Source organism: Mobula birostris, chromosome 9, assembly GCF_030028105.1.
Source record: "Mobula birostris isolate sMobBir1 chromosome 9, sMobBir1.hap1, whole genome shotgun sequence".
Lineage (NCBI taxonomy): Eukaryota > Metazoa > Chordata > Chondrichthyes > Myliobatiformes > Myliobatidae > Mobula > Mobula birostris.
The window spans coordinates 112,971,910-112,999,187 of NC_092378.1; the positions used below are offsets into that span (position 1 = coordinate 112,971,910).

At 41.7% G+C, this 27,278-nt stretch overlaps 1 protein-coding gene across 3 annotated transcripts in view; it reads right to left on the reverse strand.

Moving 5' to 3' along the window:
* LOC140202973 (kinesin-like protein KIF19) overlaps window positions 1-27,278 on the reverse strand; it is a 170,880-nt gene that overhangs the window by 118,978 nt on the left and 24,624 nt on the right. For 2 of the 3 annotated variants that reach the window (XM_072268622.1, XM_072268624.1), the window contains exons 3-5: window positions 7,466-7,564; window positions 3,199-3,286; window positions 1,644-1,780 (exon numbers count right to left, since the gene is read on the reverse strand). In XM_072268622.1, coding sequence (XP_072124723.1) covers window positions 1,644-1,780; window positions 3,199-3,286; window positions 7,466-7,564 — 324 coding nt within the window. The remainder of the gene's footprint in view (window positions 1-1,643; window positions 1,781-3,198; window positions 3,287-7,465; window positions 7,565-27,278) is intronic. The other variant, XM_072268623.1, reaches the window with a different exon arrangement.

Below are 27,278 nucleotides of genomic sequence, written 5' to 3' on the forward strand. Positions count from 1 at the left end.
GCAGACAAGGTCAAGAGGTTCAGTTGCTGTTCAGACCCATTATCAGAATGGAGAAAAAATGGGATTAAAGTGACTTTGGCCGTGAAATGATTGTTGGTGCCAGATGGGATTTTTGACTATCTCAGAAAGTGCTGATCTCCGGGGATTTTCACACACAACAGTCTCTAGAGTTTATAAAGAATGGTGTGAAAAACAAAAGCATTCAGTGAGCGGCAGTTCTGTGCGTGAAACACCTTGTTAATGAGAGAGGCCAAGGAGAATGCTCGGACTTGTTCAAGCTGACAGGAAGGTAACAGTAACTCAAATAACCATACATTACAACAGTGGTGCGCAGAAGGGCATCTCTAACGTCAAACCTAAAGTGGACGGGCTACAGCAGCAGAAGACCACTCTTTGTTCCACTCCTGTACCTAATAAAGTGGCCACTGAGTGTGTATTCAATATTTATGGACTATAATGTGTCAGTGGGCTGCTGCACATACCTAGACAATAATAATTGCATTCCAAGTTAATTTATTTGTTATAAAATACTTCAATTTGAGGAGGTGTTAAATTGCCATAGAATACATATTTGTTCTTTATTTCTGGGGAGGGATTGAAATTAGCAGAAATAAACAACAGGATACCAGTTGTCCAATCACAAACAAGAGAAAACCTGCACTTGCTAGAAATCCAAGCAACGCACACAAAATGCTGGAGGAACTCAGCAGGCCAGGCAGCATCTATGGAAAAGAATATAGTCGACATTTCGGGCCAGCAAGACTCTTGCGATATCAATTGTTGATAATCATATCTGAAAAGACATTAAGTCTTTGCATACTTTAAAAAAACATGCATATGTGATAGAAACTTATGTCAATGAAAGCAGTTTCTGAAATCAGAGTATCAAGTACAAATGCTAGTAAGTGCAAGCAACCATGAACAAATTCTTACACAAACATTTAGTGACAAATACTGAGAGTACAAATGATCTTCACTTTTGTGAGCATCTCCCTTTCTAACTCCCAGGAAGTACCAGCTACTGTTCAATTACAACTGCTAATGGCCAGTATTTTCAAATGTATTGAACTCTTCAGTCACACTGAACATTCAACTCAAATTTCAGCCCAAGTTTCAAGGAGCTTTTCTTTGTCTCTTAGCATAAATATTGCATTCTGACTGGGGGCATGGCAGTCAGTCCTGATCCTGCAGTTATCCAGCTTGTACAGGAGCGGGAGTCCAAGTATTCCTCAACTAGGAGGTGCTCAGGACAAATGCAGCAGCAGGCTAACACAGAAGTCAAACATGGGACCTCAAACATGAGGAAATCTGCAGATGCTGGAATTTCAAGCAACACACACAAAAGTTGCTGGTGAACGCAGCAGGCCAGGCAGCATCTGTAGGAAGAGGTACAGTCGACGTTTCAGGCCGAGACCCTTCGTCAGGACTAACTGAAAGAAGAGCTAGTAAGAGATTTGAAAGAGGGAGGGGCAGGGGGAGATCCGAAATGATAGGAGAAGACAGGAGGGGGAGGGATGGAGTCAAGAGCTGGACAGTTGATGGGACCTACCTGCTCTATCTGAGAAATAAATTTGTATTTAATAACAGTGTCACTAAAGCACTCCTATCCATCAAAAATTCTGATTAATTTGCCTTCGATTTACCTCCAAGTAAGACATTGAGACACTATAGAGCATGTTTTCACTGTTGGCTTCAATTGCCTGGAATAGATCATTCAGTGTTTGGATATAGATTCCCGGTTTGCAGTCCATCCCAAGCATGGTGTGGGTTTTACCAGCTCCTGTGTGAAATAAAGTTTGAATAAATTTCCATTATTTGCCGCCAATTCACCCGCCTGTGAGAATAAGCTTTCCAGATTTTTAGGCAACAACCTTGTCCACAATACAAGCATCAAATATGGCTGGTTAATGTCAGGGTCATATATGGATGGTCAGTGCCGGGGTCAAATATGGCTGGTCAATACTAGGGTCAAAGGGAAGACAGATTTCTTATGAGATAACTATAGATAAGCCTTTAAAGGGATAAATGAATTTCAGGATTCCAACAATGGACTGGAGTGCATTTTTCCAAAGACTAGAGATATCTTGTTTTTATAAACACAAGAGATTCTGTAGATGCTGGAAATCCAGAGCAATACACACAAATGCTGGAGGAACTCAGCAGGTTAGGCAGCTTGTACTCCTTCCCCTCCTTCACATTCCTACCCTGGTTTCTTCCCCCTTCCTTGTCAGACTTGATGAAGGGCCCAAAACATGGACTGTTTATTCCCCTCTATAGATGCTGCCTGACCTGTTGAGTTCCTCCAGTATTTTCTGTGTGCTGCTCATTTTTTTCATGTGTTTTGGTAAATGAAAGGATGACATCAATTATATTTTCAGGAAACTACATTCTCATCATTCCCCTCCATAGATGCCAAGATTTCTTTTTTTAATTTATATCTTCTTCTGGACAATGTTTCTCACTCTCTGCTTTCCACCTTGACTGAACAGAGGAGCACTTTTAGTAATGGACTAAGGTAACTGCACTGCTCCAAAGAACGTTATATGAGGTCATTCTTACCCTCAGCTATCAGGCTCTATAATGAGTGAATCTAGAGCCGGGGAAGTGATGACCTCCTCCTGTTAGACTGTTTGAAGTAACTTACTTTGTATTCTTTCTTACTTCTTTTCTAATACGTGTATATCTGTGCACTTGTAATGCTACTGCGACACTGTAATTTCCTTTGGGATCAATAAAGTATCTATCTATCTAATCAGTCTTATTTTCCCAAACATTCAAATGTGTGGGACTGGAGATTCAGTGGTCCAACTAGCCTGACCCATGTAGTCATGCACCGGGGTAGACAAACCCACACCAGCTAAAGCCATTTAGTTTTCTTTACATTCTAATGATCTAGCTCTTATGATTTAATATTCCCTCTCACAGCCTCCCAGTGTCATTCTGATCAGTTGGTTATTCCAGTCATGGATTTAAAACCCACTCTAGGGCTTGAATATATCATCCAGGCTAACATTTCATTAGATTCATTCTCAGAGATGCTGCCCTTAGGTTGGGTTTCAAAGACACTCACTGTATAATTCTAGAATTCTATATATGATTCTTCCTTCAAATAAAAATACTTCGGTATGTGAAAACATAACACAATGGGACTGAACTTCAAATAATTAAACTGTGCGTTAAAATTAGATGTCACACCACCTGTAGGTCCATAGGCGAACACTGTAGCATTGTATCCACAGATGACTCCTTTAATCAGGTCCTTTGTAGTGGCCAAGTAAACATCTTCCTAAAAGCGATAGGCAAAATAGTTGTCATATCTGCAGTAATAGAGATCAGTTCTTATGCCCTTAAGTTCAAAGTAAATTTATTATCAAAGTACATATATGTCACCATATTCAACCTTGTGATTCATTTTCTTGCAGGCATACTCAATAAATCCATAATAGAATCAATGAAAGACCGCACCAACTTGGGTGTTCAATCAGTTTCAAAAGACAGCAAACTGTACAAATACAGACAGAAAGAAATAATAACAATAAATAAATAAGCAATAAATATTGAAAACATGAGATGAAGAGTCCTTGAAAGTGAGTCCATAGGTCGTGGGAAGAGTTCAATGATGGAGCAGGTGAAGTTGAGTGAAGTTATCCACTTTGGTTCAAGAGCCTGATGGCTGAGGGGTAATAACTGTTTCTGAAGCTGGTGGTGTGAGTCCTGAGGCTCCTGTACCTTCTTCGTGATGGCAGCAGTGAGAAGAGAGCACGGCCTGGGTGATAGGGTACCTGATGACGAATGCTACTTTCCTGCGACGTTTCATGTAGGTATGCTCACTGGTGGGGAGGGCTTTACCCATGATGGGCTGGGTGTACCCATTACTTCTTGTAGGATTTTCCATTCAAGAGCTTTGGTGTTTCCATACCAGGCTGTGACGTAACCAGGTAAAACACTCTACACTGTACATCTGAAGAGGTCTTAAAGTTTTAGATGTCACTCTGAAGGAAGTAGAGGCACTGGTGTGCTTTCTTTGTAATTGCATTTACATGCTGGGCCCGAGGCAGGTCAGCTGAAATAATAGCACTGGGGAATTTAAAGTTGCTGACACTCTCCACCTCCCATCCTCCGATGAGGATTGGCTCATGGACCTCCGGTTTCCTCCTGGTCAACAATCAGCTCCTTGGTTTTGCTGATATTGAGTAAGAAGCTGTTGTTATGACACCACTCAGCCATATTTTCAATCTCCTTCCAATGTGCTGATTTGGCACCACCTTTGATATGGCTTACGACAGTGGTGTCATCAGAGAACTTGAATGTGGCATTAGAGCTGTGCTTAGCCACACAGCCGTAAGTGTAAAGTGAGTGGAGCAGAGGTTTAAACACAGAGCCTTGTGGTGCACCTGTGCTGATGGCGATTGTGGAGGAGATGTTGTTGCCAATCTGAACTGACTGGGGTCTGCAAGTGAGGGAATCGAGGATCCAATTGCGCAAGGAGGTATTAAGACCAAGGCCTCGAAGCTTATTGGTTAGTTTTGAGGGGATGGTGGTATTGAATGCCAAGCTGTGGTAGATAAAGGTTATCCTGACAGTATGCACCTTTGCTGCCCAAATGTTCCAGGGTTGAGTGAAGAGACAATGAGATGGTATCTGCTGTGGACCTGTTGCTTCTGTAAGCAAATTGGAACAGATCTCAGTTTCAGGCTGGAGTTGATATGTTTCATCATCAACCTCTCAAAACTCTACATCACTGTGTATGTAAGTGCTACTAGACGATAGTCATTGAGGCAGGTTAGCACATTCTTCTTAGTTACTGGTGTAATTGAAGCTGGCTTGAAGCAAGTGGGTACCTCAGACTGCTGAAGTGAGAGGTGAAAGATCTCAGTGAGCACTCCAGTCAGTTGATCAGCACAGGTCTTTAGTACCTGGACAGGTAACCCATCTGGGCCAGATGCTTTTCGTGGGTTCACCACCCTGAAGTCCTCAGAGACTGAAATCACAGGATTATTGGGCTATGGCAGTCCGTGATGGTTCCTCCATGTTTTGGCTGTGAAAGTGAGCATAGAAGGCATTCAGCTCATCTGGAAGAGAAGCCCTGTTGTCACCTTTGTCACTGATTTACTTTATAGAAAGTAATAGTGTTCAAGCCCTGCCACAATTGTTGAGCATCCTTTGTTGATTGAATTTTAGTCCAGAATTGCCACTTCACCCATAAGAAGGCTTTCCGGAGATCGTACCTGGACCTCTTGTAACTTTCATGGTCACCTGACTTGAATGCTTCTTAACAGGGCCTCAGTAGCCTGTAGATCTCATGGTTCATCCAGGACTTCTGGTTGGGAAAGACTCTAAGTGATTTTGTGGGGACACACTTGTCTACAACTGTTTTAATAAAGTCTGTGACAGCCATGGTGTATTCACTCAGGTCCACAGATGAGCTTCCTTAGTCGATGAACTTCCAACTTCACCCATCTGCTCTTCGATACTGGCCAAGCTGTGAAGAATGTTCTGACTTTGTAGAGTCTCCTACTTTCATTCACTGGCAGATGACTCACTTCGCGTGAATGGTTCACTTACACATCCAGGAGCACAAGTTCACATTCGCTCTTTAGCAAAGATTATGTCATGAGCATACGGAAAAATGTGGAAACATAAAGCAGAGTTAAATACAGCAGGGACTTGGAAAGAAGAGCTGGAAGTGATGGATGTATTCATATTCACCCAAGAGATTTCAGCGCAGAAAACAGAAAATAATTCCACTTGGCACTCGGTATCAGCTGTCCCTTAGGTCAATGCTAGCAGCTGCACCCTCCATTGCAGTGATATTAAACTCCACAATTCTAAATCTCTCCACATTTCCAATTCTCCTCCATTAATGGGTGTCCTTGAAACCTTCTTCTTTCATTATTTTATTCAGTGTCAAATGTTGTGAAGCACCTTTGGATGATTAACTTTATTAAAGGCATCATTTTAATGCATTATTGAAACTGCAATATGAACTCAGATGGAACATTAAACTTTTAAACTATATTAACATCTTTCCTACTAAAGAACTTCAAACTTTGCAGATGTTTTCTTTATTATTCACAATAGTGAAATTGCGCAATTATTGGTAAATGGAGATTAATTAAGAAACTGTTAAAATAGCACTGACAACTAGAAACTATCTTTAGAGCAGATGATTAAATTAATATTATCACTCTGACAATTGTAGGTGACGAGAGAGACAGATTGATCCAGTCTCCATTGTAAACACCAATTTAAAAACAAAACCATTTTGGTTGCAGCAATGCTTATCAGATTACGGTTTTGATCTTGTTTTCTTGATAAGAGACAGGCAATCCCTCAATTCAGCATAGACTTAGTGAAGGCATTAAGGGGATCCAGAAACAAGACTTGTAATTTTAACACGTAATTCTACCATCATCAAGGACATATAAACAGAAAGGTGCCAGAAAAGGGCCAGTAACATCATGAAGGACCCCGCCCACACTTCATATGGACTATTTGTCCCACTCCCATCGGGGAGGAGGCTCTGTAGCACCCATACCAGGACCTCCAGACTCAAAAACAATTACATTCCTCAAGCAGTAAGGTTGACCAACACTTCCACCTACTAACCCACCCGTCCACACCCCAGCAGCCTCTACTTTTTTACTTCCTGTCAGTCTCATTATGTATTGCCATTCCTGCCTCTAATGTCACTTTATCGACGTACTGTACATCAATCTATGGATATAAGCAATCTTATGTATTTATATCTATTGTGGTTTTTTTATTATAGTGTTCTTTATCTTCTGTGGCTTTTTTTTGTGCTGCATCAGATCCGGAGTAACCATTATTTTGTTCTCCTTTATTCCTGTGTACTGGAAAATTGAACTGAATTGACTTGAAATGAATCAAATTGAATCAAATCAAATCGAATCTTGCTCAGTAACCATACACAAGGCAGCCCAGGGGACAGAGTTAGATTCCAGTGCAGTTTGCAAAAATTGAAGGTCTTGACTCTGATGGATCTCTGGGTTCTAAGAGCAATAACTTGAATACTCAGTCCAAGGGGCACTGGGCTGAGAACATCAGCACTAATTGAAAGCCCATCTCAAAGAGGCCGTCACGATTCATGGTGTGTGATTACAAACATGGTTCTATTACATGACTTTGGAACAAGGAGGCGTTGTTCCAATTAAATCTATCTGACAAAGAGTGCAAACATTTCACAATGACAAGTGCTGATATCTGTGATCTCAAATTAATTTTTGAAGAAAACACTGTAGTTTCATTAAAACCAATTTGCATGTCTTTTTAACATAATTTGAGAAACCAAGAACAATAACTATGTTTACAGTTATCTTTTGCTCAACAACATTACATTAAAATAACAAAAGGGTAACTCATCATTTCTTCTCAGCCACTGCTAAGAACTGCAAAGTTTTGTTGATGTAGCAGCTAAGACATTTCAAAATAGCAAGCAGAATACCTGACTGCAATTGTTATCAAATACCATGTCAAACATAAACGTTCTTTCACGGGACCGATTAGCTCGCAAGATGTCATCTGGATCCATCAAAACCACCATCTGCAGAAGAAAACACAGAAAAGAATGGGTTCAAAATCAATCGACTTCTAAATTATCAGCTGAGTATACCTTTCAAAACTGCAGCAAGACAATGATACAACTCAAGGGCAGTCCATTCATACAAATGCCACCTTCACAAGACACGTGGCTCATTTTCCCTTTGCGCCTGGTTAAAATGGCGGGTCATGGTGCAATGTCAGAAATGCAACCAGAACTTAACTCCACTTACACACTCCACCTCAGTCGGTACACACCGAGCAAATCAAGCTCATTTGAACATCCTCTCTGATGTCACCAGCCTTCACATTGGAAGCACTTCCTCCCATCTCTACTGAATTTCGGGTAACACTATTCTACATTAAAGGCTGAGGGCATATTTTTATTTAGTTATACACACAAAATGCTGGAGGAACTCAGCAGGCCAGGCAGCATCAGTTGACGCTTCTGGCTGAGACCTTTCATCAGGACTGGAGAAAAAGATGAGAAGTAAGAGTAAGTGGGGGGGGGGAAGGGAGGAAGAGGTACAAGCTAGTAGGTGATCGGTGAAACTGAGAGAGGGGGAGGGGTGAAGTAAAGAGCTCGGAAGTCAATTGGTGAAAGAGATAAAGGGCTGGAGAAGGGGGAATCTGATAGGAGGGGACAGAAGCCCATGGAAGTAGGTGGTGAGCACATAAGGAGATAAGGTGAGAGAGGGAAATAGGAACGGGGAATGGTGAAGGAGAGGGATGGGCCATTACCAAAATTTCGAGAAATTGATATTCATGCCATCAAGTTGGAAGCTAACCAGGTGGAATATAAGGTCTTGCTCCTCCAACCTGAGTGTGGCCTCATCATGACAGTAGAGGAGGCCATGGACCAACATGTCAGAATGGGAATGGGAAGTAGAATTAAAATGGATGGCCTTTGGGAGATCCTACTTTTTCTGGCAGACGGAGTGTAGGTGCTCAGTGAAGTGGTCTCCCAATCTACATCAGATCTCACCGATATACAGGATGCTACACCGGAAGCAGTAGATGACCCCAATAGACTCACAGGCGAAGTATCGCCTCACCTGGAAGGACTGTTTGGGGCCCTGAATGGTAGTGAGGTAGGAGGTGTAAGGGCAGGTGTAGTACTTGTTCCGCTTGCAAGAATGCGCCAGGAGGGAGATCAGCGGGGAGGGATGAATGGACAAGGGAGTCACGTAGAGAGTGATCCCTGCGGAGAGCAGAAAGTTGGGGGGAGGGAAAGATGTGCTTGGTGGTGGGATCCCTTTATAGATGGCCGAAGTTATAGGAAATTATGTGCTGCATGGAGGCTGGTGGGGTGATGAGTGAGGACAAGACAAACCCTATCCCTGGTGGGGTGGCAGGAGGATGGGGTGAGGGCAGATGTGAATGAAATGGAAGAGATGCAGTTGCCGATGGCATTGATGGTGAAGGAAGGGAAGCTCCTTTCTTTGAAGAAGGACACCTCCTTAGTTCTGGAATGAAAAGCCTCATCCTGAGAGCAGATGTGTCTCAATGAGGAATTGAAAGAAGGGGATGGAATCCACCCCACCAGAGATAGGGTTCCTCTTGTCCTCACCTACCACCCCACCAGCCTCTGCATCCAGCACATAATTCTCTGTAGCTTCCACCAGAAAAAGCAACATCTCCCAGTGGCCACGCATTTCAATTCTACTGTCCATTCCCATTCTAACATGTCAGTCCAGACCCTCCTCTACTGCCAAGATGAGGCCACACTCAGGTTGGAGGAGCAACACATGTTATTCCATCTGGGTAGCCTCCAACCTGATGGCATAAACATAGATTTCTCAAACTTCTGGTAATTGGACGATCCCTCTCATTCACCATTCCCCATTCCTATTTCCCTCTCTCACCTTATTTCCTTACCTGCCCATCACCTCCCTCTGGTGCTCCTCCCCCTTCCCTTTCTTCCATGGCCTGCTGTCCTCTCCCATTAGATTCCCCCTTTTCCAACCCTTTATCACTTTCACCAATCAACTTCTCAGCTCTTTTCTTCACCCCTCCCCCTGTCCCAGTTTCACCTATCACCTACTACCTTGTACTTTTTCCTCCCCTCCCCCCACCTTCTTACACTGACTTATCATCTTTTTTTCCCAGTCCTGATGAAGGGGCTCACCCTGAAATGTCAGCTGTTTACTCTTTTCCATAGACGTTGCCTGGCCTGTTGAATTCCTCCAGCATTTTGAGTGTGTTGCTTGGACTTCCAGCATCTGTGGATCTTCTCATTTTTTGTTTAGTTGATTAGATCCATGTCCCCAGTGATGTTAAATCTAACTTGATTTGCAATACTCCTTTTATAACCTTAACACCCTTCAAAGGTTGTTAAGTCTACATGCAGACAGAGAAGCAATACAGCCAGAATCACACCCACACAACAAGGCTTCAAATCAATTCTATTGATGGCATTACATTGTACTGAATCCAAATTGGAACACAATGCAGAAGTGCCTTTCTATCCTTGCTCTTTCCCAGGTAAATCTGAATCTTGACAGCTCTCCTTAAAACCTATTTCACTGACCACACTTTTAGTTACCCTCTGTGTCTCCTTCTTGGCAGAATGCCAATTTGCATCTAACTCCAATAATGCTCTTATTTCCTGTGTTAAAAAAGTAGTATAATTGCAGCTTCTTGTTGATGATTCTGAGTCTCAGTCAATGCTGTTTCCTAAAAATGAGTCTCTGAATTAAGTCAATAAAGTCCACTAGCATAAAGCTCATTCATCCATCATAAACCATCTGACTTGTATACATTCAGAAACACCGACAGATTATCAAGTCCGATGATTTAAACTTCCTGAGCAATATGGAGAGCTGTGGGTTACACACAAACTATGCGAGGAGGTCACTGAAGAAATGTTAAAACTGATCATGAGAAACAATTAATTCCATAGAAATATTCATAAATGGGATGATCTCAGCATTATTATTCAGGTTAACATAGTGGTTTTCTTTAAAGCAAAATGTAGCAGAAGTTGTTCCTAAACCATTTGCTTAGGTTGATGCTTCAGTCATTCAAGATTTATTCCTAGTTTTGGTAAGTAATTCAATTTTTAGCCTTAACTGAATAAAAGCCAGGATAAGTGTTGGAGGAACAATACCTTATATTCTGTTTGGGTAACGTCCACCCTGATGGCATGAACATCAATTTCTCGAATTTCTGGTAATGTTCCCAGCCCTCACCATTCCCCATCCACTTTTCCATCTCTCACCTTATCTCCTTGCCTGCCCATGCCTCTCTTGGGTGCTCCTCCCCCTTTTCTTTTTCCCATTATCTTCTCTCCTCTTTTATTAGACTCCCCCTTCTCCAGCCCTGTATCTCTTTCACCAATCAACTTCCCAGCTCTTTACTTCATCCCTCCCCCTCCCAGTTTCACCTACCACCTTGTGTTTCTCCCTCCCCACCCCCCACCTTTTAAATCTACTCCTCATCTCATTTTGCTCCAGTCCTGCTGAAGGGTTTCGGCCCGAAACGTCGACTGTACTTTTTTCCATAGAAGCTGCCTGGTCTGCTGAGTCCTCCAGCATTTTGTGTGTGTTGCCAGGATAAATGTGTAACTGCTTTTCCTGAAAACATTTCCCTTAATCTGCATCAGAGCAATGATTGTAATATTGACAGGATCAGTTAATAATGAAGATAAATTAAAACAATTCCCTGAGTTAGGCAATGAGTTATTAATTTCCAAGAAAGCTGCTGAGAAATTAGATTATGTCATGTTTTGTGCTCAATATGATCCAATATCTATAAGACATAAACAGGATCATAAACTAAAGATTTACAGCATGGATTAGGAAATTCACAATATTTATTCCAAAGTCCTCCATGAACTTCTACTGAAATCACAAAAGATTCTAAAGAAAAACAATGGTATCCTGGGACTCTTGGATATGGTTTCAGGGTACTTATACACTTTCTACAGGCCACTGCTATAAACATAGATATTGACAGGACCTGCAGATTCTGCGTGACTTAATGGTGACCCACCTCGGCAGTTTCCAGCCCAGTGTTAGGGACAGAACTAAGGTTGGTCCCTTTAAGTTATTTACCAGTCAGCCCCTCCTTTTGCTCCAACGATACCATCCAAGCTTGCGATCTTCATCCAACCTAATTCCCGCGTCCTTTATTCCCAGCCCTGAGCACTACTCCCCATTGCCAATTGAGTCCTCATTCTAATCACTCCTCACATTGGTCTCCCTCTGCCCCTACCCAACCACCTACCCTCCATCCCTGGGTCTCAATTCCACGATGAATCTTTGAACATGCTCTGTCTCTGTAGTAGTACTGTGTGTGAAGGAAGAGTCTCCATTCATGAAAAGACCATTCAGTGGCATCCCATGACTTCACCCTAGGCACTACTGAGTTTCCAAATAGCCAACTCACAACTAAAATGACCACAGCTGTACAAGGACCGGTTAACATCCGCTGCAGTGTGTTATGCACCCTGCTTCAAGTGCTGCTGGGGACAGTTAAGGCAAATTACCTTTTAATGACTAGCATGTTGCCCATTCTCTCCAGGGTTCTGTACTTACCCAGAAGAAAAACCAAAATGGGTCCAGCAAGACAAACATCAAACCTTACTGAACAACAAATTGTACCAAATGACCTTACCTATTGTGATGCCACAATAATTAGTGGATCTATTTCAAGTAAATAGTCTCTCCCTCTCAATATTTGTTTTTTCCCAGTATATTATATAGAGTTTCCATGGCTCAAGTATCCTGATATTATTCAACATTTGAATGACATTTTATGTGAACTGCTTTTCCCTTTTATGGCTAACTTTGCATTAGTCCCTTCACTGGTATTTTACAATATTTATATTTTACATTGCCAGACCCTCTGAGGGTTGGACTGGACTGGAGTTTTAAAACCTCTGTGGTTTGGCTGCCTTTGGAACAGTTCCAAAGCCACGCTGCAGATTCTTGACAGGAGGAAATATATAGTCTGCCTGCCCTCTAGCCGAGGAATGATGTATGGAACCAGGGAGTCTTGCGAGGGAAGACAGTGGCTTGAATTAAGAAGTTTAAGTTCATAATTTAACTCCAAAGGTTCCATAAAATCTGATCATATTCTGAGGTTCAAACAGCAATAAAACTCATGGACTTTACACATTGAAAAATTAAGCATGATGTTAAATCACTGAGGCCAGATGAACAAAAGAATTGTTCAAAGGCAATAATGCTTCATAAATTACTTTGAAGAAACCTCCTATTTATAATTCATTGCCTTATTACTTCATTGTAATATTACTCTTAGCTGTCAAGACAAAAGGAGGGCAGGTTTAAACATGCTCGAACCAGAGTAATTTAACCCACAGTCACTGGCACCCAGTGAATTGTTTTTTAAAGTTAAAGAGATTACGAGTGGAAATAAATGTGAAGGGGGAAGTGATGAATGAAAAGATAATAAAGCTATTGATTATTTTAAACCTTATGCCCTTTTAGATGTAATCACTACACCCTTTGAAACGAGGACTGATTCCAATAAACAATGCTATCAAGTACACTTTTGCAACAATAGAATCCGCACTACAGAATTTTTAATTGGTCAAGTGTGAATTTTGACAAGCCAAGAATAAGGCTTTCGTGTGAAAAGAGATTTGATAAGGCAGTCTCACAAACGTATGGACAAATTTAATCAAAGTTGTTTCTAGTCATTGTAACTCAGACTGAGTGTTACTGCATTAGGCTGAAAGGAAGAATGGAAGAACACAGTAACCTTTCATTTCTGTTAACAATAGATACTCTATGTTTGGTATATAGCATTTTAAACACACAAAGAGGCCACTGTGAAGGCTCTTGAAACACCAATCTTAATCAGGCTTATTCTTCTACTTGTCCCCCATAACTACAAAATTATACATTTCCAAATCTGTTTCCACTTTCCACTTAGGAACGATTATGGATTCCATTTCCATCCCTCGCCTTTCACCACCACAGGTATACAGCTGGTGCAATCTAACAGCCCCTCCACCCTGCTTCGGAGCACCTGCACTACTGCAAAATGTACGTCAGTCTGCTGTTTATCGATTACACCTTGGCATTCATTACCTTCACCCTCTCAGAATTAATCACCAAGCTTCTAAACCTGGGCCTCTGTAGCTCCCTCTGCAACTGGATCTTTGACTTCTTCCTCAGGAGACTACAATCAGTATGGATCAGTGGTAACATCTGCTCGCTGACAATCAACACAGGTGCATCTCAAGGATGCGTGCTTAGCCCATTTTCTCTCTACGCACATGACTGTCCTCTCTCTACACACATGACTGTGTGTCTAAACAAATGCCATTAATAAATTCACAGACGACATCACTGTCTTAGATTGCAATGAGGAAGCATACAACGGTGAGACATATCAGATGGTTGAGTGGTGTTGTGTTAACAGCCTCGCACTTAACATCATCAAGACCAAGGAATTGACTGCGGACTTTAGAAAGGGGAAGCCATGAGAACATGCATCAGTCCTCAATGAGGGATCAGCACTGGAAAGGATTAGCAGCTTCAAGTTCCCAGTGTCAACATCTCCGAGGGTCTGTCCTGGGCCCAACACATTGATGCCTTCATGAGGAAGGCACACCAGCAGCTCTGCTTCATTAGGAGTTTAATGAGATTTAGTACGTCACTAAAGACTCTTGGCAATTTCTGCAGATTCTGACTGGTCGCGCTACCACCTGATATGGAGTCTCCAATGCACAGAATCCGAAGAGGCAACAGAGAACTGGAGCTCCATCACAAGCTCAACCCTCCTCACCATCAAGGACAACTTCAACAGGCCGTGCCTCGAGAAGGTGGAATCTATCATTGGGAAGACTCGATGTCTGGGACATGCCCACTTAACTTTACTACCATTAGGGGAGAGGTACAGGAGCCTAAAGACTAGCAGTAACAATTCAGGTATACAGTAGCTTCTACCCTTCTGCCATCAGGCTTCTGAATGGTTCATGAACCATATTATTCCTTTTATTTGCACTATGTCTTTTGTAATTTATAGTAATATTATGCCACTGTTGCTGCAAGCCAATGAATTTCACATCATGTCAGTGATAACGAAGCTGATGCTGATTCTTCCCAATAGGACACTTGTGACCCCTTAACTCCTCTGCAAGAAAACATTTCCCTAAAGCACTCCATCAGTTCGTTGACTGTAATCTTCAGTTCATGACCATTAGTCCATTGTCCAAGTCACAATGACCCAAAACTACTTTGATTAAATTTGTGCATAGGTCTGTGAGTCTGCCTTGCAACTGGTAATTTACTTTACTGCTTTTTTTCAGAGCTTAAGTAGTATAATCATTTCACTTAACTTCTTAAGTCTAATATTAAAAGATCTATTCTGTGCCAGGTTTCCAGGCACAGGTTGAAATAACATCAGCAACTTCACTAACACTATTTTGAAAGGCTCGACAAAGGTTGCAAAAATCATTATTGTCCATTTGAAAACAGGCTCTCATGTGACAATATTCTGTTCCAGGCTGCCTGGATTAGAGAGTATGTTTTATGTGGAGAGGTTGAGCGAGCTAAGGCTTTTCTCTTTGGAGCGAAAGAGGATGAGAGGTGCCTTGAAAGAGGTGCATAAGATGATAAAAGGCATAGATAGAGTGGAAAAGAAAGACTTTTTCCCAGGGTGGAAATGGCTAACACCAGAAGGCATAATTTTAAGGTGACTGGAAGAAAGCATGGGGGGGGGGCGCGGTGGTCTGTCAGAGGTAAGTTCCTCACACAGAGTTCGCTATAAGTGATGGTAGAGGCAGATACATTAGGAGCATTTAAGAATCTCCTGGATCGATACATGGATGATGGAGGAAAGGATTAGAATGATCTTGGAGTAGAAGGGTCAGTACAACATAGTGGGCCATAGGGACCTGTACTGTTTTTAAGAATTACTAATAGCATTCCTCACAGCGATGGCCTTGTGAAGTGGCCCTTAAGCGTCATACCATGATACAAGCTGCAGTCTTTGTGTTACAGGGGAATGTTGATAAGGAATGATAAGCTGTAGTAATGGGATGTGAATTAAAGGTCCTTCCAGAAGCTGGAGAACCTGCTCAAACCGAGGAAGGAAAGAGTGTGCAGGCTGCATCTTCTCTGTGCAAGAGCATTTCTAGCAGAGTTGCTAGGGAAGCAGCTGTAGGGGTATGAGTGCCCTTTCTGACTGCCTCCACTTTCGGAGAGCTCCGTGAAGCAGCAGTGTACCCTTCCAGCCCTGAAGACGATGGTTACATTAAACATAAATACCAGGAAGGCTGAGGTTTTATTTATTTCTGTAATGCAGCAGTGAGAGATAGTTTGTCAGCAGCAGAGCGCCTATCAACAGACGCAGACCAGAAGGGTCCTGATTCTGAAAGCTGTGCAGGCAGCTCTGTAAGCTTGTCCTCATGGTCCTCTGAGATCACAGACGTAAATGAGGACTACCTTGCAGAAGGGCTGAGAGACGGGCTCCCTGTGAAGTGCAAGAGGGAAAGGTGTTGTATACCATCTCTTTTGTCAGTGGGGGGGGGGGGTGGATTTTCAAGATTGCAAAATTGATCAGGATTGGGATAGAGATCAGGTGTTCTTGTGAGAAGTTCATTGCTAGATAAAGATTTTGCAGGGAGCAGTAGAATAGACATGAATTTGCTGATTTGTGTTGCACACTTCAATGGAACTGTCAGGGGGGCAGGTGGGGGTTATGGTAGCGTAGCTGTTACAGCACTAACATTCCGGGTTCAATTCCCACAGCTGCCTGAAGGAGTTTGTACATTCTCACTGTGACTGTGAGGGACTTTCTCTGGGTGTTTTGGTGGACTCCCACATTCCAAAGACTTACGGGATAGGGATAGTCAGTGTGGGCATGATATGTTAGCGACTCTTGTGGCCGCCCCTACACATCATCAGATAGTGTAAGTCATTGACGCAAATGGCGCAGCTTCATTTCGCTGCTTCGATGTACATGTGACAAATAATCTTCTTTAAAGATTCAGCACATATTAGTACTTTACCCTTTCCCTGAATTATACTTGTGCGTCAAATGTATGCCGCAAGTACGGCGTAGCCGCATATCCTATGCTGCACTCTACGCCAACCCTACGCTGTAGCTTAACGAACACCTCTCCCAAAATGTAACTACGCGTCGCGGCAACTCACACCGAACAACTGTGATTGGTCTACTTGGTAGCATCTCATTTCCTCCTACGCTGCAATAGCTTCCCATTGGGCAACTGGAGGGCAGGGAAGGAACTCTGGCTGCAATGCTTTCCATAAAGCTTTACAGACCTCCGGAATTATGGAGGACCCTGTGCTTGACGCCAGTTTGTAGCTAGCTGCTAGAGCCTGTTGACTTCCACCTGAAACCAAAACTCGAATGGTGATTGCCAGTCTCTGATTTTACTGTGTGTAAACTGATGTGAAATAAATGGTTGGAGACGATGAACCAAATCGTCAAATCTGCCTGCTGACATCCGAAAATATTTGAAATGCATTTCCTCGTCCATGTCTCTCAGTGGCCGGACGAGTACAGAAAATACACTCTCCTTCAGTTTCAGTCGCCATTGTTTTAAAGTTTGAGTTTCAACACGAAGAAACTCAACACAGTGGCATAGAAACCCCACCGCCAACTAGCATTTTGGCGGTGAATTGCAGAGAGATGCAGACACACCAACACACAAGTATAAATACTCACAACGGCGTAGCCCACTTGCGTAGGCTGTGGCGTAAGCTAGTACACATAAGCATAAATCAGCCTTTAGATTTTACCAACTCTGCAACCGGTCCAACAGAGCTTACGGCTGATTTGTCTTCATGATGAGAGCTCCCCAACAAAGAGTTAATATCCTGCCAACAGGCTGCAAATTACCATTGGAAATTAGAGTAACTTCACGTTACACTTTCCTGAATTTATATTAAACAGCACTGAAAGCTGAACATAAACACTTGGAGAACGAACCATACAAAGTTAGAACAATAGCTGGAAAAACATTCATCTGTATTTATTGTTGCTAAGGATGTGTCTTCCTGTTCACAACATTCCACACCACAGCTGCTTTCTGTTTTGATGGGGCAACATTTGTAGAGTGAGTAATGAAAAATCACATGAGGACAGTTTGGCCAGAGATAATAACGACAGTGGGACTGGTTTTCATGTTTTCAAAGACTTCATTTCTATCTCTCCTACAGGATGTAAAGAAAAACATTCATCTTGTACAATTGTATTTCTATGCTACATTAACTGTCCTGTTGTTCAAACCATTTATTTCAAATTACTATTAATTGCACATTGCACATTTAGGTAGAGATATAACATAAAGGTTTTTAATCCTCACGTATGTGAAGAATATAAGAAATAAAGTCAATTCGATTTAATTCAATTTAATTTCCTGGGCATAGAATATAGAACAGTACAGCACAAATCTTCCAGCCCACGATGTTGTGCCAACCTTTTAACCTACTCTAAGATCAAGCTAACATATATTAATGAATATTAATAAAGAATTAACACTAGCCAAATCACAGGACAACTAACAATGACCGACTAACCAGTACGTCTTTGGACTGTGGGAGGAAACCGAAGCATCTGGAGGAAACCCAAGCAACCACAGAGGGAACAGACAATCTCCTTACAGATGGTGGAAGAATTGAATTCCAAACTCCAGAAGACCTCGAGCTGTAATAGTGTCACACTAACCACTACACTACCGTCGTGCCCTTTTAGGGGCCCAAAGCTTCTCATAATGCTCCAAGTGCAGACTGACCAATGTCTTAAAAAGTCTCAGGTTTTGAGGAAAGTATTCAGGGAGGCATAAGTGAAATGTTTTATGGAGGAAATCCCAGAATGAGGTAAGGACACCAGTGACAGGAGCAGTTAAAATCATGAATTGTCTGGATATTAGAATTGAAGGAACTTGGAGATTACTGAAAAGTAACATTCTGGAGGAATTTAAAAACGCAGACATGAGAGGAATATTATATCTCAATAAATTTTCTTTTTCACAACAATCAGCCTAATTTTAAGGAAGACCCACCATCATTCTCTTCTATAAATTTTTGTTTTTCTGCAGTTTTCACTCAAGAAAGGCAAAAATACTTCTGAGAATTATATTCACATCAGGTAAGCTAGAAAGTTTCTTGCTCACGTACAAGTGAGTTTTCTATTTTAAAATGCCGCAGTTCATTCATTTTAATCTGCTTTTTATATCCATGAATGAAAAATGGCCTGGCAGTCACTAAAATGTCACAGACATCAAGTGTGTGAGGATGATTCAAAAGTATATACTTCAACCTTACAGATAAATCATGTATTTTTGCCATCAGTTCACAATGAGAGTTAATTTGCTTTTGCAACACAAGTTCGTGGATTGAATAGTATTCACTCTTTCTAATTCTCCTACCAATTTCTCCCTTTAACCATGAAACTTTACATCAATATTATTTTCTCCTTCCATATATTACAGCACAAATTAAAAGCAGAATCTATGTATCTTCAAGCATTTCTGCTGAATTTAAAGGGATGAACAATCTATTGCAGATACACAAGTGGGTCTTGTTTTCGCAGACTGGAACAAACTGATTATGTGAGGCTATTTGAGTGCATCTATGGGGAGCATTATTTGCTCAGGGCTTCACACAATTGCTCAGTTACCATTGGAAGACTTAATGAAAGGAAGCCCTTGACAGACCGCGAGCGTACATCTACAGCCAGCTTGGACGTTCTGATAAAGAGAAAAGGCAATGTCTGAGAATCAGCAGCAATGTAATAGCAGGACTGTCACAGCTGGTGAACTGATCAACAGAAGGGGGCTTTTACATGATCTAAATCGTTAATTGGTAGATTATGGTACAACAGAAATTACTTTGATTAGAAATATTTGCTCTCAGGCCAAGTTATAGCTGGTTATTTACTTTTAGCAATAAATACAGGCAAAACTGGGAATCTTTGGATTGGATTGGAAATTATGATCTAACAAGGGTCTGTCACACATCCCCGTCCCAGTGGAGTGGTCGCATTCTTGGATTCTTAACTCTACCTTTCTCGGCAATTCTTTTATTGTCACTTTAATTTCTTTGTACTGGTCTACTCTGTTGCTTTGTGCCTGTCACTGCATTTGTTAACACATATGTGCACTGCTTACCCTGTCAGCTTCATACGAACAAGGAATTTCATTGCACCCTGGCGTATATGAAAATAAATTAATCTCAACTAATCTAATGACAATTGAGAATTAGTATTCCAGAACAAGGCTATCATTGGGATTCTGGGATCACTGCCAGTCTTGAACTCATTAACTAATATTCATATATATTCATCTTCTTTCCTTTAGCTCCTCACTCCTGTCCATAAGCTAAGAAATGAATGCAATATGGCGGGAGGAGAGAGAGAGCAGCGCACCGCGTATGTGCAGCCCTCTGGTGAAAAATGATATCGTATCCGTTAAATAGGGGCCGTGGACAATTCTGATTTGATGGAGATGGACGTGAAAGTACAGAGGAACATCTGGAGAAATTTCTGAAACGCTCGTTCACTGCTGTCGTTTCTGCGTGGTTGGGAATCTTTCGGAGGGTAGGCCTCAAAATCCCCGGTTTTGCCTGCTGTTGGCGACCAAGATTGAGGTCGAGTCGTTTGAACAGAGATGGCGCTCAGTACTCGGTGTCAGAGAGCTGATCAGAGCTCGAAGTTTTCGGATGACTCAGAGTCGGACTGTGGTCAGCATGGCAGGGAGAATTCTTCCTTCTCCCGTCTGTGTGAGATGTGGGTCATTTGAGAGACTTTGAACTTTTACTGTGCTCATGGACTTCTTCATCAAGTTATAGTATTGTTGCACTGTTGTAACTATATGTTATAATTATGTGGTTTTGTCAGTTTTTTCAGTCTTGGCCTGTCTTGTGTTCTGTGATATCACACCAGAGGAAATATTGTATCATTTCGTAATGCATGCATTACTAAATGACAATAAAAGAGGACTGCATGTCTTCATAATCTAAATATAACACAAGATATTCAGCAGATGCTGTAAATCTAGAGCACCCAGTTAGTGTTCCTATTTGTGCCCTGCATTATTCGTAAGTACTCACATTCACTCACCTTTTACAGACAAAACTTGTGATACGATTGATCAATAAAGGGTACTTTTTGCAAACTGCAGCATTAGGTTTAGACTAAGATTAATAGAATTTAGCCAAAATAAGAAGTATTTTGAAGCAATTGAAGTGGGGATTATGCTGAGAGATTTACCCCAAATTACTGACAGCCAATTGACCCGACTTTCAAAGGTTCATTCCATGGATGATGTATTCAGCACTACCAACCAAGAGTAAATTTTTGGTCATTTACATTTTTTATAAAATAAAAATAGATTTGTATTTCTATGGCATCCTACACAGAACATTCCAAAATGTTTTGCAGCCAATGAAAGGCTGTCTATATATTTTCACTATAGGGATTTAGGATTGTGGTAGCCAATTTGCATATAGCAAATCCCAAAGACAATAGTAACTGGATATTCTGCTCCAGTGCTAGTAGTTAAGGAATAATTATTGGCTGTTGCATCCAGGATTATGTCAGGAACTTGCGTTAGGAGCCTTATTTCTACCTGATTAAGCATAAGTGACTTTGCCTTAACATCTCATACAGAGAGAACTGACAAGCTTCACGGGGCCAGAATGGTTCATTTTGTGGCATTCTCACTTCTGAGGTATAAAGGTCAAACAGTTGTCCCAGTTAAACACGTAAAGGAGAATGTGTTAATTGGCTGTTATAAAATACAAAACAATGTTTCTAGTGCTGGACAATCACTCCAATGTTCCTCCATTGAAACTCAATAGATTCGACAGATGAACAACCAAAAACTGCAGATTCAAGAATTTCCGTCTCTGTTTTGGAAAGTGCTTGAGGTCAAATCTGCTTCTTTGCTGGCTGTTCTTCAGGTAAGTTGTTAAATCAAGCTTCTGTGGTAAGCCAATAATCGTCTAGCATTGATGATGTACAATATTGCATACAGGAGTGTACTGTGAAGTAAATACTTATTTTACTTGTTTGATTATATGATTATTTTGTCTCCTGAACACATTCTTTCCAATATTTAATCTCATTGGTCTCAATTTGGGTTAATAGAATGATTTAAACATGATAACCAACTTTCACAGAACAAGATCCCTTGACAAGGCCTTGGGACTTTGTGGGAGCAGTATTTGCCTTTCCATTACCTGTTACACCTGCACCTACTTAAAGTGGATCTTTCAGCAGCAACTTCCTGACGTTACAAAGAAGAAGAATCTGCAGGTGCTGGAAATCAAAGTAACACACACAAAATGCTGGAGGAACCCAGCAGGCCAGGCAGCATCTATGGAAAAGAGTAAACAGTTGACGCTTTGGGCCGAGACCTTTTATCAGGACTAGAAAAAAAAAGATGAAAATTCAGAGTAAGAAGGTGGGGGCATGCCTGCTGAGTTCCTCCAGCACTTTGTGTGTATTACTTCCTGACATTAGCTCTGATCTCAATGGGGAGACCCAGAACTATATAGTCTTCTACCCGTGATCCTTCAAAGATGCTAGTTAAGCCATACCTCAGATTGAACCTGCTGTCAAATAGAATGGATATTTTTGAATATCTGACATGCAAAAACTATTATAAACTAAAAATACATTAAACTCTTCAAAATTATCATAAAAACAAGCATATTAACAGACATTTAAAAACAAAACCTTTTATATTCAATTTATTTAAAATACTGTAAATTGGCTAGTACATTTATCTGTCCCCCGCTGTCATTCTACTCCAAGGAGGTGAGGAGAAGCTCTGAAGTTGTACCTGATCTAGCCTGAATAAATTCGAACAAACAGCAGGAGGCTGTCTCTCTACTGTGAGGAGTATAGCTATAGACAACAGTCAGGAGATCAGCCATGAGGAACTGTCATGCATGCTGCTGTGCAAGACCCAAACTTTCTGGCAGATACTTGGGGAAACCCTGGCAATTACATACAGAACTGCCAGCATTTCTGTATAAATTGAGCTTTGATCCATACTGAAACATCAGCTTTAGTGAGACATCGCACAATCCTTCAAATGAGCTCAAAGCCACAACCTTCTCAGAGAAGAAATTGCTACTAACAAACCATCTAACTGTTGCTGACAGACAGCTAATAAAATTGTTGTAGGTATCTATTCTCTGTTGCCTCTCCCAGGATGTAGAAGAAGCTAGAGTTGTCCAATAGATTGGTTATCAGTTAAAGGATGGCTGAATACATATGGGCCTGATAGCCCAGTCTTTCTCAGGGTGTATTAATGTGGTAATTCAAAGTAATTCATCATGTGTAAAATGCCTTGAGGCGTCTTCTGCAGAGATGTGATAAGATGTGATGTAAGTGAAAATGTTTATCTACCACACAGCATGGTAGCAAGACACAGCAACACTATAGGTCAGGTTTTGTGTTTTTAGGCAGTATAGCTGTTACAACAGCACACTACTATTCTAAAAGAAGAGGACCCATGCAATTTGTGTTGTAGGTGATGGGCTCAGTTTGTGCAAGGATTTATCTTTTACCAGTCCAGTAAGTCTGAACTAGGACTATTTGTGTCAATTTGAATACAAGAGTAGAGCTGTCTTGTTCTAATTACACTAGGACCTGGTAAGATTGCAGCTGAAACATTGTGTGCAAATACTCCCAAAGAAAAATAGACATGTAAGGAAGGGAGCTCAGTGAAGCTTCATTAAATTAATTCACTGGATCTATAGTAGTCATATGAGAAACGATTAGGAACATTGTGTCTTCTCCGTTCTGAATTTAGAAGAGATGTGATCTCATTGAAATACACAGAATTCTCTAGAATTTGACAGGGAAGATGTAGAGCTGAGGTTTCACCTGGCTGACAAGGGTCACAGTCACAAAGTAAAGGGCTTGACATTCAAAATGGACACAAGGAGATGTTTCTTCACCCAGAGAACAGTGAATCTTTGGAATTCCCCTCCCAGGAATGTTCCGTTGCTGTGCAGATGAAAGACAGAAATCAATAGACTTTTAGATATTACGAGACTCAAGTTAGTGTGGGAAAGTGGTACAAAGTAAAAGAGCAGCCCTGATCTTATTGAAGGTCAGGGCAGGTGGGAAGAGCCAAATAACCCACTCCTGCATCTACTTTTTGGGTTCTAATGGGATGATATTAGAGAGGCATGTAAATTGGGGGACCACATCGTCGAGTACCTCCACTCCATCCGCCAAAAGCGGAACTTCCCGGTGGCAAAACATTTCAATTCCAATTCCCATTCCCATTCTGACACGTCGGCCCAGGGCCTCCTCTTATGCCGTAATGAAGCTCCCATCAGGGTATTCCATGTGGTTAGCCTCCAAACTGATGGCATAAATATCAAATTTTCCTTCTGGTCATCCCCATCTTCTCTTCTTCTATCCCCCATTCTGGCCTTTTGCCTCTTCTCACCTGCCTACCACTTCCCCCTCGGTCCTCTCTTCCCTCCCTTTTTCCTATGGCCCACTCTCCTCTCCTATTAGATTCCTTCTACTCCAGCTCTTTACTTTTCCCACCCACCTGACGTCAACTATCACCTTCTGGCGAGCCTCCTTCCCCTCCGCCACCTTTCTATTCTATTCTACCTTTTCAGAAGGGTCTGGGCCTGAAACGTCAACTGTTTTTTTCATTTCCGTAGATGCTGCCTGACCCGCTGAGTTCCTCCACCATTTTGTGTGTGTTAGCTTAAATCTATGATACAGTTTTGGAAAGATAAAATGTCCGAGTGCCCTGATAGGAATTTTACAAAGTAAATTATTTCATCGAGCCATTCAAGGAGTTGCAGCAATAAGTTTTAAACTTCTTTCCTGCAGCTGCAGTTAGCTCAGTACTCCCAGCACAACTGCTCCAGAAGTAGCTTTGGCAAAGGTTTAACAAATGATCAGAACACCGTGCAACTGAACAGAAGTAGCAGAGACACTCGTACTGCAACTCCCTTCAATTTTTCGTGTGGCAGACTGCAAGAAGCGCCTGAGCATCCCTTTAAATAAACCATCTGCTGTACATCTGGTGCTATTAAAAGCTTGCTCCCTGTGAGTGCCTCATAACTTTTCTTATAAAGAAAAACATGATCTGATTTCATTTATAAACGTTCCAAAGAAGCTTCGCAGGAGAAACTGACATCATCCGTGCATGTTCCAAGCAGCAGAGGTCCAGGAGACTTGGGAGTGCTATGCACAGGAGTGTCAGGTACAATTTGGTGGGTTGAGCTGATCACACCGTTCACTGTGTTTGATTTACAGAGAAAAGAAGCACTGAAATTCATACACCAAGGCCTGTTCAATGCTGATGAATTGTGTAGTCCAGAATGGCTCCTGGTGAGACATCCCTGGGTCTGTCACCAATCGCTACCGCATTAAAATGGTGAAGTTAAAAGTATGTCCAAGAGAAGTGGAATAGCAGGCACCAGTAAAATATGGCTCCATTTACTGCAAGTACTCAATATATGAATTTAATATTAGTCCTTTAAAGCAAACTGTTGGAACCTGCCCAAAGGAAGTCAATATCCATGTCATTGGATTTATTTCAGTGAAACTTAATATTTAATATCTTAAGTTTAAAATCCAAAATTTATATTTAACCTACAATGGATTAAATCCGATAGCCCTGAAAATGGGTACAGATATTGTAGCACGTGGCCCCTTGTTGCCTCGAGGGAACTGTGACTGCATGATGAGGCCTGCTAATTATGATGTGCTCGGCATCCAGTCGACTGTAAGGGCACTGGTCGCTGGTCAGCAAGAGGTTAGTATTGTGAGGCACGAATACCAGTTAAGGTCTGCACTGGATAATTAAACTGCACTGACCTTTTACACAGGTGGTGCAACATGACTGTAGCAGACATTCGAAAGCTAAAACTGGCCAGGGAAGCAGCAAGGAGCAGCACAACATAGGAAAGAGTGGGTTCTGAGGATATAATGAAGGATGCCATTTGATTATTGAAGATGATGCTATTATAAGCCAGAGATGGTAATGTTCTCACCCTGTCCTCACCCTCCATCCACACTTTCAAATGGCACCGGAGTACATCTGTATATGCCTAGAGAGAGGGCAGGTATGTATACATGTGTATTAAAGGCATTTGAGAAATACTTCCACAAAGGGGAAAGTATATAGCAGGTAAAAAAAACAAAATTTGTTTTCTGTGAATTTCAAATATCCATTTCTAACCTGCTGGTGTAAATTATTTAATTCAAGCTTTGGGGAAACATAGTAATGACAAACTGTAACTGCTGTGGGACGTGCTAGACACTTACTGAAGTACCAAATGTACTCAGCCAGGTGAGATGTGTTAGTCACAGGGGTGTGAAAGATTTTCAATTTCAGACATGCAGTGTCAGCATTAAAGCATTGAAAGGATTCAAAGCACATCTAATGTCAAAGTAAGTATGTAGTATTTAACCCTGAGACGTGTTTCCCCACAGACAGCCACGACATAAAGAAAACCATGGAACCCGTTCAAAGAAAAAACATCTTTGAACCTTAATTCTTCCACCATTACTACTTCATATGCTGGCCAGTGGTACAGTAGCATCAGCACTGGACTTTGAGCTAGTCCCGTGTTGGAACCCAGCTGGCCCCTTCCACGCTTTCCATCCATGCTGGGCTGAGGGTCCAGCTAGCAACTTGGCCTCGTAGAAATCAGTCAAAAGTGCCGTCCGATGTGCCACGAGGTGCAAAAAGGAACAACGACAACTACTACCTCATGCCTCACATTTCCGGAATGCACACAATTTCATTTTCTTATTTTATAAAAATCTATTCATTCACAAGATTTGAGCCTTGCTGGCATTCCTGTGGATGTGGGTTTATTTTCAGCATTTAAGAGAAATATGGATGGGACGGATATGGAGGGCTGTGGTCTAAGTGTGGATTAGTGGGACTAGGCAGAATAACAGTTCGACATGATGAGACGGGCCGAAGGATTTGTTTCTGTGCTGTCGTGTTCTAGGGCTCTATGACTATGACTCCTAAACTGAGGAGGAATTTAAGACCCAGTACATCCGCAAATATTGTGTCCTATGTTTGTGCAGGAGAGAATGGTCTCCATCTTACCATTGATCAGAGAGCTTGCTCTGTCAAAACCACGTGGTAGCTGGTGCACTGTGGCTAGCCAACACTGAAGAGTTCACACACAGTCATCCTGCCCTTGTCAGGACTGGACTGGAAGCAAATCATCCTCAACACTGAATCACTGGCAGAGAAAGAGCAGCAGGGAGAAGAGCAGAGGCAAAAGCAACCATTTGCATCTCCACAACTGTCATGCAATGAAGTGGTCATGAATACTGAATTTAGTACCAGGCTTCCTAGCAATCAGTGGAAGAAAGTGATGGCAATATGTAGGCGTAAGAGTAAAAGGGTCCTATCTTCAACTTACCCAATATTAACAGGGATCACCTCAGTGTGAAACACTAAGAGAAGGTGAAGTTTTTAAAATGCATTCAGGAGGGCTTTTGAGACTACATAGGCCTACTAGAGAAGGGGCAGTACTGGGGATGGTTTAGAGAGCACAGTTAGACAAATGGTTGGAGTGTCAGAAGGAGAGCATTTTAGAGAAAATGAACATAACTCTGGAAGATTCAGGGTAGTTAATGAAAGGGATAAGGACAGTCTGACATTAAGGTACTGAAGTGAATTTCAATGTCAATATCAGAAGACAGAGGTTGACAAAAGTATACTAGGAATGGGTACTAAAAAAGTAAGTCTACGTCTTACA